At 43.1% G+C, this 18,733-nt stretch overlaps 2 protein-coding genes across 2 annotated transcripts; both read left to right on the top strand.

Moving 5' to 3' along the window:
• Positions 1–1,700: 1,700 nt before the first annotated feature.
• Positions 1,701–12,342, top strand: UTP6 (UTP6 small subunit processome component). The gene is made up of 19 exons (XM_074554985.1): positions 1,701–1,895; positions 1,987–2,071; positions 2,730–2,771; positions 2,854–2,946; positions 3,087–3,134; positions 3,913–3,976; positions 4,411–4,529; positions 5,014–5,091; positions 5,502–5,583; positions 6,566–6,647; positions 7,254–7,435; positions 8,076–8,155; positions 8,874–8,951; positions 9,096–9,275; positions 10,061–10,141; positions 10,893–11,002; positions 11,086–11,152; positions 11,435–11,507; positions 12,063–12,342. Exons 1-19 carry the CDS (start codon positions 1,804–1,806, stop codon positions 12,218–12,220), a joined length of 1,794 nt encoding a protein of 597 aa, XP_074411086.1. The 5' UTR covers positions 1,701–1,803; the 3' UTR covers positions 12,221–12,342.
• Positions 12,343–14,111: 1,769 nt separating this feature from the next.
• COPRS (coordinator of PRMT5 and differentiation stimulator) lies at positions 14,112–18,203 on the top strand. The gene is made up of 3 exons (XM_005490458.3): positions 14,112–14,441; positions 14,948–15,199; positions 17,143–18,203. Exons 1-3 carry the CDS (start codon positions 14,357–14,359, stop codon positions 17,310–17,312), a joined length of 507 nt encoding a protein of 168 aa, XP_005490515.2. The 5' UTR covers positions 14,112–14,356; the 3' UTR covers positions 17,313–18,203.
• Positions 18,204–18,733: the final 530 nt, after the last annotated feature.

Raw genomic sequence — 18,733 nt, 5'->3', positions numbered from 1 at the left:
GTGGTTATGAATAACATTCTTCCACCACCACTGAGGACTGCTGTGCTGCTTTACTGAAAGCTGAACCCAGTGGGAGGTGAACTCACTCAACTTTAGGTCCCAAGGGACCGAGGGCTTTGGCTCTGCAGTGGGGATGGCTGTGCTGGGACAGCTGTGCTGATCCTCCTCCAGCTGTGGAGGACATTCAGGACAGGACAAGGGAGTCTCCAAGGAGGACAGGATCCATCAGGAATTGCCCTTGTCCTTGTGGGGTGGGTGAGGGGTCCCTTGGCATGAGGCAGCTGCAATCCAGAGCTGCCTGGGCCACCAACTTCTGCATGCAGCACCAGTCTGTACCTCTTGGTCTTGTGACTGGATGGTGCCTCTCCATTTCCTGGCAGCTTTCCTGTCGGGGTACTTCTGGGAAAATCATGTCACTATTTCCTGTCAGAATGAAAAGTTGCTAAACATGTCCCACTAAGAATTCGTTTTTTCCTAATTGGTCCCAAAATTGAAAAAAGCCACCACAAATCCAAAGCACAGCAGGTGAAAAAATTACTGCTGTTCTTGATAGTTCTCATAAAGTGTTTAGTCTTACCTGTGTTTTTAAGCAAAATCGATTGCTCAGGCAACACCTGTTAAAAACTTGGACTGTAAAGGGAAAAATCACTCAATGTTTTTTTTTGGCTGTTATGTACTAATTCTGTACCAGAAGACCTCTTTCCCTTAGTCTGCTGCCTCTTCCCCTTGTACTTGTTTTTTCAGAGACAAGCACCTGCCTTTTCCCCAGGAGGGAGCAATGGCTGTGACAGGGTAGGTTTGGAATTGGGGTTGGTTTTTTGGCTGACCAGCTCAATGACAGCAGTGACAAGTCAAAGCTAAGCAGCAGATACTGCTGTGGATAATATGCATTTAAGCAATTCTCACAATAAATTCATCTCACATCTCAATTTTTATTTTCTGGAACATCCCTCATTTCAGAAACAAAAATTTACTCTTGCCTGGTTTTATTGTTAATTTTCCCAGAATCATAGACCCATGGAATGTTCTGGGTTGGAAGGGGCCTTAAAGATCATTGAGTTCTAACAATCTGCCGTGGGCAGGGACACCGTCCACTACACCAGGGTCCTGCAAGCCCTGTCTAACCTGACCTTGAACACTTCCAGGAATGGGGAATCCACACGTTCTCTGGGCAACCTGTGCCAGTACCTCACCACCCTCACAGCAGACGATTTTTTCTTAAAAATTTGGAAGGTGGAAAGAATGAAGGTGCCATGTGAGAGACAAAGAGCCTTTTTTCCTGGAGGAATCCCACCAAGAAGCAAAGTGCTGGAGCAGTTCCAGGCTGATGTCCCACCACCGAGCCTGCCCAATGCCATCGTGTTTAGCTGGTGCCAAGAGGATGATGCCGCACTCTTTCCGGTGATGTCCAGCGACAGGACGAGGAGCAACAGCCATAAACTAAAACACAAGAAGTTCCAGCTCAACTCGAGGAAGAAGTTCTTTCCGTGGAGTGTGGCAGAGCGCTGAACAGCTGCCCAGGGAGATCGTGGTGTCCCCCTCTCTGGAGGCATTCCAAAGCCACCTGCGTGTCCCCTGCTGCAGGGGACGCTGCCTGGGCAGGGAGGTCGGGCTGGGCGATCTCCAGAGGTCCCGTCCATCCCGACCGAGCCCGCGGAGGCGCTGCGGTGCTGGCCCCGCCAGCCGGGCAGGGGGCGGCAGAGGGCGCGGCGGCCGCGGAAGCGGCGCGGGCAGCGGGCGGAAGCCGCACCGGGCCGTGCCGGGCCGTGCAGTGCCGGGCCGGACACACGGAGCCCCGCGGCCATGGCGGAGCGCATCGAGCAGCGGCTGGAGGATCGCATCCCGGAGCTCGAGCAGCTGGAGCGGGTCGGGCTCTTCACGCACAAGGAGATCCGGTGAGCGGGGCCGGGGCCGGGCCCGGGCGGGCGGGGGAGCGCACGTGGTGCGGCCGGCGGCGCTCCGGGCGCTGATCTCCCGTTCCCGCAGGGCTGTCCTGAGGAAAGCCTCGGCTCTGGAGTACAAAATCCAGCGGAGAGCGCTGCGGAAGGAGGATTTCATTAATTACATCCAGGTAGGCTTCACCGAGCGGCAGAGCGGGGCAGTTCTCGGTGCAGACCCAGCTCAGTTAGACCCGGGTTTTGTAGGGACTCACGTTGGAAAAAGGGCAGAAAACGGAGACCCCTCCTCAGCTGGTCCCTGGTGCTCCCCTGTGAGCGGCTGCTGGCCCTAGGGTGTGAAAGGTGGCCAGGAGTTGGTGCCCCAGTTTGGGATCAGCCTTCTCTAGTGTTGTGATCTTTTCCTGTTGTTTCTTGTCTCTCCAGGCATGTAGAGCCCCTCGTTCCCTGATGTGCTGTGCAAAGGGGCAATGTGTTCCCTGATGTGTGTAGTTATGGGCAATTAGTAAGTTCAGTAATAGGAAACGGTTCCTGAAAGGATGCTCGGGCACTGAACAGGCTTCACAGGGACTGGTCATGGCCTGGAGCCTGACAGAGCTCAGGGAGTGCTTGGACAGCGCTTTAAGGCACAAGGTGGGATTGTTGGGCTGCCCTGTGCAGGACTAGAAGTCTTAGAAATGTAGTGATTGAGCCAAAAATTATTACTTGTGTTTTCCTTACTACAATGTTTTTTGTCCACCTGATCATCTATAACAAACTTGATGTATTTTTTTCTTGCCTTGCTGTTATGGGCCTCCACATTTGTTGTTAAATGTTTTTTTCTTCCTATTCTAGTATGAAGTTAATCTGCTGGAACTGATCAAGAAAAGGAGAGCAGTAAGTTTGTCAGCTGTTAAGAGTACAAAATACCTTATGCCAAATTTCTATTGCAATGCAATTAGTATTTTTTTCCTCCTAGCGCATTGGGTATTCGTTTAAGAAGGATGAAATTGAGCATTCTATTCTGCATAGAGTCCACAGCCTGTTCAACCGAGCTACAGGGAAATGGAAAGTAAGTTTATTTGTACTGACATTTGGAGTTCTTTTTTTTCTTTATGCCAGGTCTTTGTAGCAATGGTGTGTTGTAGGTCAGTGTACAAGTGATTTTGTTCATTGTGAGGTTGATTCTCTTCTTCTTTTGATTTCCAACAGGATGATGTCCAGCTCTGGCTTTCCCATGTTGCATTTTGCAAGCAATGGGTGAGTTTTCAAATCCTGATCTTACCCAGGTTGAGACTATTCACATATCTGAAACTTGATTTAAAGACAGGGGTACAAACTTTACTGCTACATGCTGTAATACTGAAATAATTTTTATAGTATTGTTGGAGCTGCTTGGGATTTTCACTGATGTATGCAAGTGTACAGTTTGCCTGAGAGGGAATTAGTATGAAATTTGATGCTTGCAAGGGCAAAGGTGAGGCTGACTGCATTAAATCTGGAATACCAGTTGGTTTGTGAGAACCATAATATGGTTATACCTTCTCTGGAGGGAGTGATTCACTTGTCTGTGAATTGTGATTTTGCTCCAAATATTTATTGTAGTGACTGTGCTGAAAAGCCCAATTCTGTCAGTTTTGTACTTGATAAACTTACCTGTGCAAGGCTCCCCATTATTACCAGCATTCAAGTGTTGCCATTTCTGTACTGAAGAAGGTTACTTTGCATGGTGGTGGAGGTGGCCAAAGGAAAATAGAATCTCAGAAGAGGGGAGTGAAACCATGGGCTTGGGACTTGGGCAACATTTGTGTTGGCTGTGTGGTTCAGAATTTTGAGCCATGCTACTCTAATGTGGTGACATTTAAATCCTGGTCACTAGTGAGTAAATATGACAAACTTTCTACTGTAGATAAAGTAGCAGAGAAGCATCTTTTTCTGAGCAATTGTACTACAGCTTGTGACCTTTCCTACTGAAACTCTGGTGCTGGGGGTTCAGTTCAGTGCCAGAGGGGGTGAAACAAAACTGCTTCTTTTACAGAATGCAAAACATCAACTCAGTAAGGTGTTTTCTACCATGTTGGCCATTCATTCTAATAAACCAGGTAAATAACACAATGGTGAGTGCTGCATAAATGCCTCAGCATAGATTGTCTGGTGTGAAAGTTCTTGTAGATCTCAGTTCAGGCTGTTGGGCTGAAGTTCCTGCTCTCTGCTCTCTGCTCTTTGCCTTGCTGCTGCTGCAGAGAAGGGCTCTGACAGGGCTGGTGCTGGGCAGTCATAAAGGGATGTGAAATAGGTCAGAATGACCAATTCTCAGGTGGACTGGGGACTCAGTAGATGTAGAAGCAAGAGATGTCAATTGCTCATGGCAGCCTTTTGGCTTTTGAAGGCATCATTAGATCTGTAGCTAAACCAGATTAAACTTCCTGGATCTGCCTGTCTGCTTTACAGTTTTACGTGGGAGATAATCAGTCTTATTCTGGGGCTGAGCTCATGTTGAGAGGTTAAATAACTTTATTTGTGTCACCTGTTGCAGCACTGTGGATTATGGCAGCAAAGTGGGAAATGGAGACACGACTGTCATCTGAAAGTGCCAGGCACTTGTTCCTTCGTGCTCTGCGCTTCCATCCTGAGTGCCCCAAACTTTATCAAGAAGTGAGTTCCTGCTTGTCTTCTATGACCACCTACTTGTTCAACCAGAGCAAATCAATTCAGCATGTTTCCCAGATCTGTCTGGAGGAAATAGTTTTTTCATCAGCAGGAAAATGTCAAAAATATTAAAAAAAAACAACTCTAAAATTCCTTTCTGAGGTACTGTTAAGCTCTGCTAGGATGTAGTTGTCAGGCTCAGTCTGTCATCCCCAATCTTTATTGAGGAATTTGGTTTTCTCTGGGGGCAAGTTAAGGTTTAAAGAAGAACTAAAAAATGATCATAGCTACCTGTTGGAAATTTCTGGGCAAATACACAGGGCTGATAGTGGTGAGTGCACAAGCCTTCAAAAACCAAGGCTCTGGAACACGTGTAGGATGTGTCAAAGTCCTGATTTGTATCTCCCCAGAGCTTGTTTTACCCTGTTTGTGGACTTAGATTTTTGTGATTTATCCCCAGAGTAATTTCATTTTGCTGTCACTCTTGCAGTATTTCAGAATGGAGCTTATGCATGCTGAAAAACAGAGGAAGGAGAAGAAGGAATTTGAACAAGCAAAGATGGACCTGGTAGGTCAGCTAAACTTACCTAAGAGCTATTGTCTGCTTGTGTATTACATGTTGGAATTCACAGGTTTGGATTAATGGTTTATTTGACAATGGCTTAGAGAAAGTTTTTGTCCATGTCTTGCACCTGTGTGGAGCTTTTCAAGTATTTGCTGATGCTCAGCTCCAATACTTCACACATTATTTTTTCTTTGCATTTTTAGAATCTTTTATTACATTCCCTAGTCTGAAAATTAACAGTAACTTCTGGAAAGTAATAGTCAAGCTTCCTGCCTCATTTCTTTATAGTTGACTTGTACAAATTACATAAAAATAGACTTGCATGAAGAAAAACCTTAATATCTTCTGATTTTTGCAAAAATGTTAGCTGAGAAAGGACAATAATTTCTTCCATGATATACTTGATATTTCAGGGGGAATTCAATTACTCTGAAGAAATTCTCAATGGGGAGATGGCTCGCATAGTCTACAGGGATGCATCTCAGAAAATTAAAGGTGAATGAACATTCCTTGTACTTATTCATTAAGAAAATTGTAACCTTTAACTCAGTCCTGCAGTAGGCAATGCTGATAGACTTGGCTTCAGTGAGATCCTTTTTTCAAATACACAGTTTTTTCAGTAGAACCTATTAAATGCCAGATATAAATTAATGGTAGTTCTGATTGCATGTCTTTCCTGCTGACATCTCTTCCAGCATAGCAGCTTTCAGGCTGAGGAGGCCTAGTGCTGGGTTCCAGCCTCAAACTTGATTGTTTAAAAAAAGAAAACTGAAGGGCAATTCAGAGTTACACACTTTTTTACTTTGCTGAATATTAGATCACAACTAATCAGCCACCACGAGTGGCAAAAAAGTAAGAATTCAGACTAATAATAAAACAGGCTAAATTTGAAATTAAGCAGGCTTGGTAAAAATAAGCCATTTTATTGAGAGAATTGGGTAAAATAACTGCAAGCTAGTAGCAGGTATTTTGCTCATGATAGATGGGGATATTTTGGAAGAACTGGGCAAAATACAATAACAAACATTGAAAATTAGTGGGGATACAGGACATTAGAGGAAATTTCAGAAAGAGTCAGTTTAATTTAATTTTCTGTAGAAATACTGGAAAAAATAGGCATACAAATGATTTGTAAGCACCTAAAAATAGAAAGGTGGGTAATGGCTGATGAGCATTCACAATGGTCTGATTATGTTCAGTCATGTCACTTGGCATTTTCAAAGGTAAGTTGTGGAGATGCAAGATGGACACAGTTCATGGACAGTTCATCTGTTTTGTGCAGCTTTGGAGAGATCTGTCCTGAGTGTGGAGCATTTTGTGTTTTCATGGCAGGGTCAAGTGAGGGAGTAGAGGAGATGCTGATTAAATTTGCATGTGGAACCGAGCTACAGAAATGCAAAGTGCAATTGCTGTAATATCTTGAGGAATTCTTCAGCAAATACTCCACTTGATAGTTTTATCTTCTCTTGAAATGCAGGTGTTGAGTTCCAGCTGGCTGTGCTCTCTATTGCAAAGCTCTTTGATTTTACCCAAGATTTGCAAAAAGAAATCCTTGAAAAGTGAGTTGTGGCTTTGTGTTGTATATTTATTTTAATTTGGTTTGTTTTTTTAGAAACACATTCTCTTAAGTTATAACTCTAACTTATTGACTGGAGTTTCAGAAGTAAAGGCTGTTCCTCTAGGGAAATAGTGTTAAGGTTTATGTGAAATCCTTTAAGAAAAACAAAAGCATGATCTTTAGAAGAGGATATCTAATTTCAGAAAGAGCTTTAAAAAGCTGCTAGGAAAATTTAGGTAAAATACAGTTGTCACTGAATAATTAGCGCACTCAGTTTCTGTAATTTCATTGCAGGAACTGTGAATTTTCCTGCTGTACTTTTGTGGGGTTTTTGCATCTTTTGTTTCTCTGGTTGTTCTTCTCAAAAGAAAGATCTCTCTTGACAGCTCCCTGTCTATTTCCTGTTATTTCTGAAGAATATCCATATTAAATAATATTTTTAAAAGCTAATATTTTGTCTTTCTCTTGTGGAAGGGAAAAATATTTTTCTTCTGGCATTTGGTTACTTAGCAATTAACTACATTTCTGTAGCAGTATAACAACCCTCCTAAGCATACCTGCAGTGGGGACTGGTGCCTGTGGGCTGTTACAAACGTGTTGTGTTCAGTTTGCAGGCCAGGTATGCTGATGATCCCCTGACATGGGACTACATGGCCCGCAGGGAGCTGGAGCTGGGCTCCCTGCAGCCCACAGAGAGCTCCACAAAGCAGAAGAAGGTCTCAGAAATGGCCCAGAGAGAGGAACGGTGCTGTGCAGTCTTTGATGAAGCTGTGGGAGCAGTCCCAACAGGTGAAATGTTCTGCCTGCATTTTAACATTTCCTTCTGGTACTTGAGCACCCTGTGAAAGCCTTGAAGGTGATGGCAGGCTCTACCATACCTAAGGGAAGGCAGGCAGTTCTTAGATGCTCCCTCTTGGGATCTATTTTATGTATTATTTGGGTTATTTTCCAATTTATTTAAGCTCTTGGAGGAGCTGCTTAACTGAACATGTGTCTGCTGCTGGTTAGCTGTGAGTAAGAAATGGTTTTGGGTTGCCAGGGGAGTGGATATCCAGCTTCAGCCTCTGGTGTTGATCTTGTGAAGGAGGTTGTCAAGGGACTATCTGTGGAGTGGTCTCAAATTTGCTGCTGTACAGCCTTTAAAGCCATGGAATAGCTGGGTTGGAAGGGATCTTTAAAAGTCTCAGCTGAACTAAGAGCTTGGTGCTCTTTACCAAGAGTTACTGCCTGCAGCTTGGACTGGGGAGTAATTTTAAAGTGTAATGTTAAAAATCTAGGGCTTCTCTTTATTTTAAAATACAACATTTTAAAATAAAGTTGGCATTAACACTTTGTATTACGTTTTGTATCTTTATATTTCTTAAAGACAAATATTTGTTGTTATTCTTGTGATTCTGTGAAGTGTGATATTATGCCTTTGCTTCTACAGAGAACATGTGGAAATGCTACGTCACTTTTTGCTTAGAGAGGTACAACAGAAAAACCAACAGTGAAGAATTAAAGCAAAAGGTAAAGTTTATTAGGAATTAATTCTAACAAATCAGCCCTATTTTTATTGACTTTTGTAATAGCTCAGACAAGAAGCAAATATATCTTGACATTTTATAAAAAATACTTACCTGTGGCCATCATTAAAAATAACTTAATCTCCATCTGGGGGGATCACTTTTACTGCCAGGCTTACAGGTGGCCTGCCTGGGCATGATTAACCTGGACCTGATTAATCAGCCTTGTCAGTAAAGTACAGTGACCTCTTTGGATAAAAGCTAAGACTGCAGACTTGTCAATCATGGAATCATGGAATGGTTTGGGTTGAAGGGGATCCTAAAAATTCACTGACAGGTCCTTCAAGAAGAGGATGAATTAAAATGACTCTTGCAAATAAATCTGAGCAAAGTTTGGTGCTGGCACATGGGTAATTTAATTGTGCATCTGTGCTTAGGTGTGACTCAGTGAATTAATTAATTCTCCTGTGCAACGTGGTTCCCTAGTATTACACTAAAAGGACAGTGCAATGTTGTTCTTTGCTCCTTAAGGAAGAGAAGTAATTACTCAGATTTCCACTTTGTCTTGGAATGTTTGTAGGTACCTCAAGCATTAGACACATAATGTGTAATTAGATTTTCAATGACATGATACACAATCCAGTGGGCCTCTTGGAATGCTGGAATCTGGTATATATAGGAATAATGCTTGTTTTCTTATTATTCTTCTCTGTTGGTTTTAGAGGCTGGAGAGGACACTGAGTGTGTTCAGCAAAGCCCATGAGTCCAATTTGCTGTCAGAAGCTCTGTACAAGCAGTGGGTAAGAACTGACACAGACCCAACAGATGCTGAGGTTTTCCTGCATTATTTGTGTGCCTGCCTTTGCCATTTCGAGTAGACACAAAGATGAACAATATCGGTTCAAAGCCCTGTTTTTAACAAAGCTGTATCTGCTGGGTTTTAGCTGCAGCTCTTACTGGACTCCAGCCTCTCTGAGAAGGCTGTGGAGGTGGCAGAAGCTGCAACCAGGCACTTCAGCCAGTCCGTGGAAACGTGGCAGATGAGGCTGCAGGTGCTGATCCAGCTGAAGAAGGATGATGTGACCCAGTGTTTTGAAGAAGCCATTAAACATGTGAAATCGAAGGTCTGTGCTGGTTTAATGTGGTTTAATGGACTTACATGAATTAGTCTTGGGCCAGAAACCCCTGATGATTGGTTGTTTTGTGTTTTTTAATTTTTTTTCTTTGTTTTTGTGTTTTTTTTTTTTTTGGTTGGTTAGTGGGTTTTTTGTTTGTTGTTGTTTTTGTTTTGTTTACAAGGCATTTAAAGTCCCTAACCATTTTTAAGGTCAGAAATAAGAACCTGACATTTCACATACAAATTGCGTTCCCAAGTATTAGGGAGTTGTCAATTCACTTAAAATTCACATGTTTAAAATCTGAATGCTTATAGTTGACATTTTACATATTGTCCTAGCAGTGAGCTGGTGTTTGTGTCTTAATGGAAAATGTGTTTCCTTTTCTTCACTGTCTGATACACCTGTGTGGTATTTCAATCCTTGAATTAGCTGTGTGCTCTCCTGCTCTGTTCCATTTCAAACCCTGAGCACAATGAGTGAGGAAACAAGAAGGTTTCTTTCCTTTTTGTTCTTGGAAGTCACCTCTGTGTACTGCAGTGCTCAGTGATGCAGAACTTGGTTCTCATCCCTGGCAACACAGCTGTCCAGCTAAGGATGATTTATCCTGTAAGTGAGGAGGGAAATGAGAAGTGATTTCAATGTGCAGTTCAAAGTTGTCTTTCCAAAGAGTTCCCTTTCCAAAGGGAATTTTTTATGGCAGGTAATACAGAACCTGATGGCCATGTTGCTGTCTGTTTCTGTAAATCAGAATTACTGTATTTCAGCCATTTGATTGTTTGTTCACCTTTTAGGGCACTTTGCCATTGTGGACCCTCTGGGTGCAATGGAGTGAGGGCACAAACAGCAAGGAGGACACAGAAGCTCTCTACCAGGTACTTGGCTAATCAAAAGCTACTTTTATGTCTGTGTCAATAAAATGGAACAATGTGTGTGGATGGAACAATGTGTGTGGATGGAACAATGTGTGTGGATGGAACATGCAAAAAATGCTTTATACTGAAGTTCCTTCATGGATGTGTAGATATCAAAGAATTTCAAACCAAACTATGTGCATTAAGAAAAACAGTTGGACATAGATTTATAAGCACAAATGTCATTCCCATGTTCTGAGGCATATGGATGTTTGTAAGCACAACTAATGTTGGACTCCTGCTTTGTGGTCTAGAATATTTACTCTATTTTCAGAGCTTATCTGAGCATGGAAAAGAGAATTTTTTAATTTGTGTGAAAACATCAGTCTTGTTACAGAAAAGTCAAAATCGGAATGAGGACTTCAATCTCACTATGGATTTCCTCAGTAGTGTAGGGCAAAACATTTTCTCTTTGCCTGGCATGTTGGGTTGTGGTTTTTTCCTCTCCAATTTAGCACATAAAACACGTATTTCAGGTGGGAGCTTGAATTCAGCTGTTGGTAGAGTATTGTGAAACCCTCTGCATGAAGGGATTTAAGGAAATGCCAGTTCCAGCTATATGGAATACTGGAGGAGAAATGTGTTTTAGGAGATCTCCTTTGTGTCAGATGCCTAACTAGGGAGAAGCACTAATTGAGCCATTTAGTTGTAAGCTATGTGATAGGTTTATTTTTTGTTTATTTTGTTGGTTTTTTTCCTTTTAAACTTGCAGAGATCCTTACATGCCACGACACCTGCTGAATCTGTGACTATGAAGGAAATGTATCTTGACTGGACCTACAGAAGTAGTGGTTATAAGAAAGTTAAAAGACTCTTTACCAGGTAAAAAAAAAAACCTTCAAACCTGGTTATTCTAGGGTATATGTTAAAAGTCCTCAAGTCTAAAGTCACTTATTTTATTTCAGCCTGTGTGAAAATCGTCCATTTTCACTTGACTTCTTCAGGAAGATGATCCAAATAGAAAAGGAGCAAGTAAGTTGTTGACTATCTAATTAATGTTTTGTATTTGTAAAATAGAGTTCTAACTTGGGATTTAAATAGGAAGCTGAGCAGTGGTGTCAGTCTGTGATCAGTTCATGTTTGTCCTCTGCAGTTGATTCACTGGATGTGATACAAACCCAAGTTCCATGGTAACTAATCTTCAGCAGTGTGTGTGTGTAATTGCCATGACTCTCTTTCTTTGTCAGAATCTAATCATGCTGCAGATTCACTTCTGCACAAAATAAGTGGCCTTTTAATACCTTCCTTTTTTAGGAATCCTGCAAAATGCTTCATCTGAGAGAATACTATGAACGTGCCTTGAGGGAGTTTGGTTCAACAGATACTGGTAAGGGCGATTCTGGTTTTTATTATTTATTAATTCATTCACTGCTGCCTCTTTTATTTCCATCCATTTTAAAAGGTATCTGTTTGTTCTGCCCTTGTGCTTGCTGTCATGCAGAGTGGAGCTCATTTCCTCTGTGCCATCAAGAGCAGGACACTGCAGGACCCTCCACTGTCAGCCCAGGGTCATTGGCACTGGGGTGGCTTCAGCACAGTTAGGGGCAAATCACTGGCTGGCATAAGAGATGTGGATCACTTTTAATTTGGATTTATGAACAGTGTGCAGCTATATATTTATAATCAAGTTTTCTGTAATATTCATTTGAAGAAAGTACACAGCTCAATCATTGTTGTGTTATTTCTACAGACATTACTGTTCCAGCTGGGAATAGAACCCAGGGTGCTCCTCAAGGTGCAAAGGAGATTGTAGTTTCACAAAGTAAACCCTACTGCATTAATATTAAAGACACTTAGAAAAAGAGTTTCTAGTTAGGCTTGCTATGTTTGTTAAGTAATATCTAGTTGAAATCTAACCAGAACTTTAATTTTTCTTTTAAAGACCTCTGGCTGGATTATATCAAGGAGGAGCTAAGTCATCCCCAAGGCAAACCAGAAAACTGTGGGAGCATTCACTGGCGAGCTATGAAGATGTTGCAGGGAGACCTGGTGGAAGATTTTGTTTCTAAATATACGTTATTGCAAACTGGACATTTATGAAAAACTATACATAGTTGTAACATGACTGTGCATTTTTAAACTTTTTTGTACAAAGGCAAATATGTTCCTGGACTTTATTAAAGTTTACATTTTATGTGACAAAAAAGAATGAGAGTGATGAGAGTGATGAAGGGTAGAGGGGAGCTGAGATCTGTTAGCAATGTCCTTGAGGTGAGAGTGCAAAACTCTGATCTACACTTCAGCTTTCTGTCCACCGTGCCTAAAAAACATGTAATGTTTTTTGAAAGAGTGCTGTCCTTGGCTGTTTACAGAGCCACAAACCTGAGAAATCAACATAAATGCTATCCTTGGACCAACAGAGAAACGAAGGGAAAGTACAAGAACAGGAAGCAAGCGTTCCTTTGTGCAGTTTCCTGGTGACTGAAGGGTGACATAATGACAATACAGGGAAATATTTCTTGATTTTGCACTCAAGTAGAAATTGCAGCTCCTCTCAAGCAATGGATTCCAGTAACTTAACTAGCTGGGAATAGAGTTTGGAGCAGCAGCCTGGTAAGACTCCTACTTCTGTGACCAGATCTGAAGTACATCTTGCTTTTAGTGTTTCCCAAGCTTTTAGCCAGGCCATCTCCTACATCCCCACTAGTTCTCTGCCACCTCATTGTCTGACATTGAGATTTCCTTACTAATAATCTCTTATACCCTCCCTGCCCCTTATGCCGTTACTCCCTCTCCTGAACCACTTCTTACTTCATCAGTTGCTCAACTAAAAGTTTTAAGTGCAAAGTTTGGAGTTTTTAAAGTCCAACAAAGCTGGGAAGTCCGTAATTTCAGAAAGTGGGCCCTTTTCCATCAGCTGTTCTGGTTCCTCACAGAACTTTGCAGTTCTCCCTATGGATACACATTCCCTGCAAGCACATGTGCTTGATACCTGCACAGCTGTTCAGCCACGGTGCTTCCTGTCTCTCCATGTTCTGAGCATGCTGCTACCACGAGGCCAGAAGGAAATTGTTATCTTTCAGCCAGGGGAAAACTCCACCCAGCCATGAGAGGTATTGATACTTTATTTACAACTTCTTGAGCGAAAAGGTGCTTTCTCAGAGCTTTCCTGCCTGTGTTTGTCTCAATAACGCGGTGATGTTGGGTCATGGTTGCACTCGATGATCTCGGAGGTCTTTCCAGCCGAACTGCGTCTGTGATTCCGAAGCTGTGCACGGTGGGCTCCGCAGCCAGGGCGCTCTGGGCGGTGGCGGCGTTGCGGGCGCCGAGGCCGGAGCGGGAGCAGTCGCGCCGTCCCTGCCGGCCTCATCCCGGAGCCGCTCCCTGTCCCTCGGGCACAGCTGCGGGCCCGCCCGGCTGACGCTGCCCAGGGCCGGCGAGGGGCGGGCGGGGCCGGGCGGTCGATGGTGCCCTCAGGCCGGGCCGCGGGCTCGGCTCCGAAGGTTCGGGGGTCCCGAGGAGTGCGGGGCGGGCAGCGGAGGCGGCGGGGCTGCTGTGAGGGCTCGCCCGGAGTCCGCGCCCTGCCCGTGGCCACCGGCGGCGGCCCTTGCGGGCCCCGGCTTCCCGCGCCCACCGCCGGCGCCTCCTTGTTCCTCTATAAGTGTGAGGAGAACTCGCTGTCCCCTTCGCTATGCGCCCCTCAGAGCAGCTGAGAGTTTCCTCCTGCTCTCCACCCATCTTGGTCCAGCCCCTCAGGGCTTGTTGGAGGGTCCTGCTCGGCGCGTGGGCTCCCACAGAGCGGTTGGTTCAGTGTTAATACTTTTACCATTCCTTCTGTCTTAATTTCCTCTGGTGCTTTCACTCTGTGCTCCGAAGTTTCGGGGGTCCCGGGGGCCGCAGGGCGGGCAGCGGAGGCGGCGGGGCCGCCGTGAGGGCTCGCCCGGATCCGCGCCCTGCCCGTGGCCCCCGGCGGCCAACGCTCCCCAAGGGGCACGGTTTGGGTCGGGGTTGTGAGGGGATGGAATGGTCTGGGTTGGTGTTAGTGCTAGGGGTGACCGATGGCAGCAGCAGAATTAGCTATAGCTCTGCAGATTTGCCTTCTGAAGTGAAAGCCTGTTTGTTCTTGAACCTCTGATTCATCAAGGGAAAAAATGGAGACACTCGGGAACACATGGGGTAGCAGTTTCATGAGCAATCAGAGCTGCTGCTGCATTCTTTAAAAATGTCTCATAGGTGATGGCTGCTGCGTCTGAGGCTGCAAACTCTGAGGGGAAACAGCTTCCTAATAAGACAGATATGATGATCTGGAAGTCCAGAAAAGGTAGGACAAAGCAAAGTAGGTCACAAATATTGGAACTTGTGCACTACTTGAGAAATCTGCTCAAAGTCTTTTGGTGTTGCATGGGAAAGGCCTCGTTACTAACTGCACTAAATTATTTCCATGTAGATATTTGTGTATGCCTAGATACATGAGTAATTAATATGACTCTTTTTTTAAACCATAACTTTTTTTAAAAATACCTACAGGTGAATGTGGTGAAACAAGACTTCTGTGTCCTTTGCCCTAGTTTACAGAGTTATTTTCCAACAAGAAAATCCTGATTTGCACTGGTGCTGTGGTATAAGGCTATGTCCACTCTTCCCAAGCATCTGAAATGTGAAGCAGCCCTGTAGTGATATTACATACATAGGAAACTGCATGTATTACAATAAGATTAGTAGTCACAAAGTGTATTTCTGTACCTCTCTGAATTACTGTGTGCTGAACAGCTAATTGTTCTTGTCTAATTTCTGAGTGTACCTGTTGGTGCTTTCTACTGGTTTTAGAATGTGTACTGCAGAATATTCCAAATGTTCCTGATGGCAACTCTGAAGAAAGTGAATCTGCTTCTACCTCCCCCAATGAAGGTGATATCAGTGGCTCTACTGATGGGGGCTGGTGCAATATATATACTGACCTGGATGTGTGGGATGGTGAAGTTTCCAATGTACCCAAGTCTTCAGGGCAGCAAGATGCATCTGAGCATGAGGTGGAGGACTGGGATAAAGAATTGGAGGAGGCTGCATCTGGTCCTTATGGTGAGTACAGTTGTGCTTCATTTGAGTTTTAGATAGTTGGAGGTAGGTGCTTTGCAGGAGAATGTGTTTAAGTAACTCCATGTTCTATTTTGGGAAGCAATTTCTTGTGTTGACCTCCTGGATGTGTAATTGACAATTTTGTTGTCAAATACAGGATTTAAAGGTGATGTTGTTGATTTCACATGAAGCTCTTGCTTGAGCAATTGAATTCTTAGGGAGTGGCATGGTAAGGAGGTGAATTCCACGTTTGTGTTGAGTTTCTCTGGTGAAGCAAGTTTTCAGTGATGTATCTTTGCTATTCTGAAGCAGAAGAGAAAGGTACATGATGTGCAAGAACTAACTTTCTTTGTACAAAAATTCTTCAAGAAAATTCAAGACTGTTCATTATAATGTCTCTCTAGAGCGTGGAGTTGTTTGGATCAGTGCTCATACACTCTGAGTATGGTTTGTTGTGTTTACTGTAGTTTTTTTGAGTGAGGTTTTTGTTTGTTTGACTTTGGTTTTGTTGAAACTTGTTCCTCCTAAATGGTTGTGCATATGATCAGTCCCATGGACAAAAGTGGCAACAAATAGGAGGAGTGCCACTCACACCTTTGGAGTTGAATTATACCTTCAGTTTGTAACTTGTTTTTATGGTGACTCACATGTTAAAAGAATCTCAGCTTTCCATTGGCCAGGCTGGTTCTTAGCACAGAAGGAGTGGATGGATTTTAGCCAGCAGTGACTGATAACCTGCTGTGTCTTTGTTGATGTAGAGTAGTACCATTTCCATTTTCTTCTCATTAATGTGTATATTTTTGTAATTAATATAATTTTCTTTGCTTAGGAGATACATTTATTTTGCTCTCATGATTAAAATTTTTGTATTTAAATTCCATTGTTTAGTAACAGAAGAAAGTGAGAGAGTTTTTTCAGCCTTTCTGTAAAACCATTCTGATTTTAAAATGGAAATACAGTATTGGTTTTTCACAGTGGGTAATCTGAGAGAAAGACTGTTCTCTTTTTGGAGGTTTTCCCTCACATCCATTCTAGGCTTTCATTTTAATCTCTTATGTGCTCAAATTTATGGAATGTTTTGAGTTTTGTACTGGAACTGTTCCTCTTTCCCCCTTTGTTTAACTTGTTCATCCCACCTGCAGCTCTTCAAATCCTCACAAACGAAGGCAGCTGTGATTATTGGATTCAGGTCCTTCTGAAGGATACTGAGTACAAGTGTTTGAGTTGTTAACTGCCACAAATACAAAAATGTGCTTGATTGGTCACTTCGTGGCTTTTTAAGTGTCCTAAGCTCTTGCTGTGCTGGCTTGTTTGGCAGTGCTGCTGGAAGGCTGACATGTGGGATATTGTGTTGGGTCCTCTGCTCCGCCATGCTCTGGGCTTTTTCTTTGCTCAGAGTCTCCTGGCTAGAAATCTTTATGCTTCTGGTAAAACACTTTGCCCTATTTTTGTGCTAGATTGGTTAAATACAGGCCCATTAGGCTTAATTCTAGCCTAGTGGAAATGTTGTTCCAAGCTTTTCCAGGACCCCACCCTCCCATTCTGTCCAGTGACCCAGTTCTTAGAGGGTTGCAGGACTCCTCATTGGGGTGGTGTTATGAAAGCAGCAGCAAGGGGGAAGGCAAATAAAAGTAAAAATTTCATGAGCCTTTTATTCCCAGGGAAGATGTGAAAGAACTGCTGGTGCCTGGTACATGTCCAGGTACCTCAGTGAGCTTTCTGGAAAACTGTTTTGTCTGTGTGGCATGAACCTTCCTTTAAAATGAGAGCATTGCCAAATTCAGTTTTCTGTTTGCCTTTTTTTTAAGGTCTAATTGATGAGTGGTGGCAGATCAAATTGAAATAGTGAACTGGAAGGTGCCACAGATCTCCATAATAACCTGCTGAACTATTCCAATACTTTCCTGAGTATCTCCCATGGTTTAAACCTTTTATTTTGTCTTTAGATGCTGACGATCTCTGCGGCGGAAGCTTTGAGGAAAAGAATGTTTTCGGCTCATATGTGTGGAAGGAGGATTGGTTTTACCACCCAAGCTGTCACCACACACCTTGCCTTGTGTTTCCACCACGAGTTAGAACAGTTGAGAAGGGCCAGTTTGATGATGCTGATGAATGAGGTTGAGTCTGGTCAGAAGTAAGTTTGGTTTCTGTGTTGGATTATGTTCTTCAGCTGTGCCAAGTCCCTTGGCTTTTTTGCAGAATTGGGCCTGAGGCCAGAAATGTGACCTTCTCCAGAGTTTTGCTGAGGCTGTTTCTGAGCTGTTCATAAACTGCCCACCCTTGCTCTGGATACAAGAGTGCAGGTGCTGGGTGTAAGGAGTCAGTGCATTTCTGGAGCTTTTGTTTGTATTATATAGATCTATGTTGCTAATTAATTGCTTGAGGAGAAGTATTTAATTTCTAAACTTCAGCTTGTTTGCCAGGCTTCTGTCAGTTTTGACATGCTGATCCCTGTGTTTTTGTGCTACTTTTAGTTTTGTTTTCTTTACATTTGATGCTGTCAGATTGGTTTGGATGGCTTAGAAACTCTTCCTCCTTCCAGCTTGTCTGTTGTATTTCCATATGGTTCTAAAGTCCATTTGTGATTCTCATGCTGGTGTTTAACAAAATCAGCTGTGGCAAATACAGAACAAGTTGTTTGTGTTTATTTTGATGTATTTCAGCATAAAGGAATTACAAATACACGATAACATTTTGCAAATACACGTGTTGATATACAGGGAAGGCATACTCCATCCAGCAGGAATGCTGGGTGCCTAAGGCTGCCTCCCAACAAAGATTTCTCCACATCAGACCTTCGTGTGTTTGGGCATGTTACCCTAGAGTCCCACAGTTGTCTTTCTTGCATTCTCATGCAACATCAGATGTGCAATGACAAAGAAAACATCTCTGCTTATATATATATATACACACATATATTTCAGCATATCATCTCAGTGTCCTGCAGACAGTAGTGAATTGAGGTTCCTGATGCTGTTCTTCTGTTTGTGATGTGGCAAATGAGGAGATGGGAACACAAAATACCTGCACAGAGAAGAGGTGGAACTAGAACCATATCCTCCTCACCTTTGCTCTGGAGTTAAAGGAGGTGTTCTCAAAGGAAGTACAGAAGGGGATTGAGTGGCTGAGTAACAATAACTTTCAACATGCTCATGTTTCATTGAACACTTTTATATCAAAAACATTTTCATGGCTTTGTATTTAGACACTGACTGAACTGAAGCACTGTACAATGGCGTTTTATTTTGTTTCCTTTTCCTTTTTTACTAATCATCCAGTGTATGAGATCAAAATAATTCATGCACTAGGTTAGAAGGAAGAAGTGAATGACACAGTGATATTTCCTTAATATTTTCCTAGAGAGTACAGAAGAGCAAGAGCTTGTGAGGCAATAGCTTTTCTTTGTGTACCTTTCAATTCCTTGTTATGTTTTGGTAGCTAACAGTCAAAGCAGAGTGGAAACATAGTGTTGAGGTTGCAAAAAAGAGGGCCTGGTCTTTCATTCCCATGTGATGGAGTTATCTAGGGATTAATATT

This window comes from Zonotrichia albicollis, chromosome 19, assembly GCF_047830755.1.
Source record: "Zonotrichia albicollis isolate bZonAlb1 chromosome 19, bZonAlb1.hap1, whole genome shotgun sequence".
Lineage (NCBI taxonomy): Eukaryota > Metazoa > Chordata > Aves > Passeriformes > Passerellidae > Zonotrichia > Zonotrichia albicollis.
The sequence above is the reverse complement of the archived record's forward strand: the minus strand, read 5'-3'. Positions and strand labels throughout refer to the sequence as shown.

Excerpts from the sequence above, each read along its gene's own strand:
- UTP6 (XM_074554985.1), top strand. The coding sequence starts at position 1,804 with ATGGCGGAGCGCATCGAGCAGCGGCTGGAGGATCGCATCCCGGAGCTC. Across the intron at positions 2,772-2,853 it reads TGATCAAGAAAAGGAGAGCA|CGCATTGGGTATTCGTTTAA; the intron begins GTAAGTTTGTCA and ends TTTTCCTCCTAG. Across the intron at positions 4,530-5,013 it reads GCCCCAAACTTTATCAAGAA|TATTTCAGAATGGAGCTTAT; the intron begins GTGAGTTCCTGC and ends TCACTCTTGCAG.
- COPRS (XM_005490458.3), top strand. The coding sequence starts at position 14,357 with ATGGCTGCTGCGTCTGAGGCTGCAAACTCTGAGGGGAAACAGCTTCCT. Across the intron at positions 14,442-14,947 it reads GATCTGGAAGTCCAGAAAAG|AATGTGTACTGCAGAATATT; the intron begins GTAGGACAAAGC and ends TACTGGTTTTAG. Across the intron at positions 15,200-17,142 it reads GGCTGCATCTGGTCCTTATG|ATGCTGACGATCTCTGCGGC; the intron begins GTGAGTACAGTT and ends TTTTGTCTTTAG.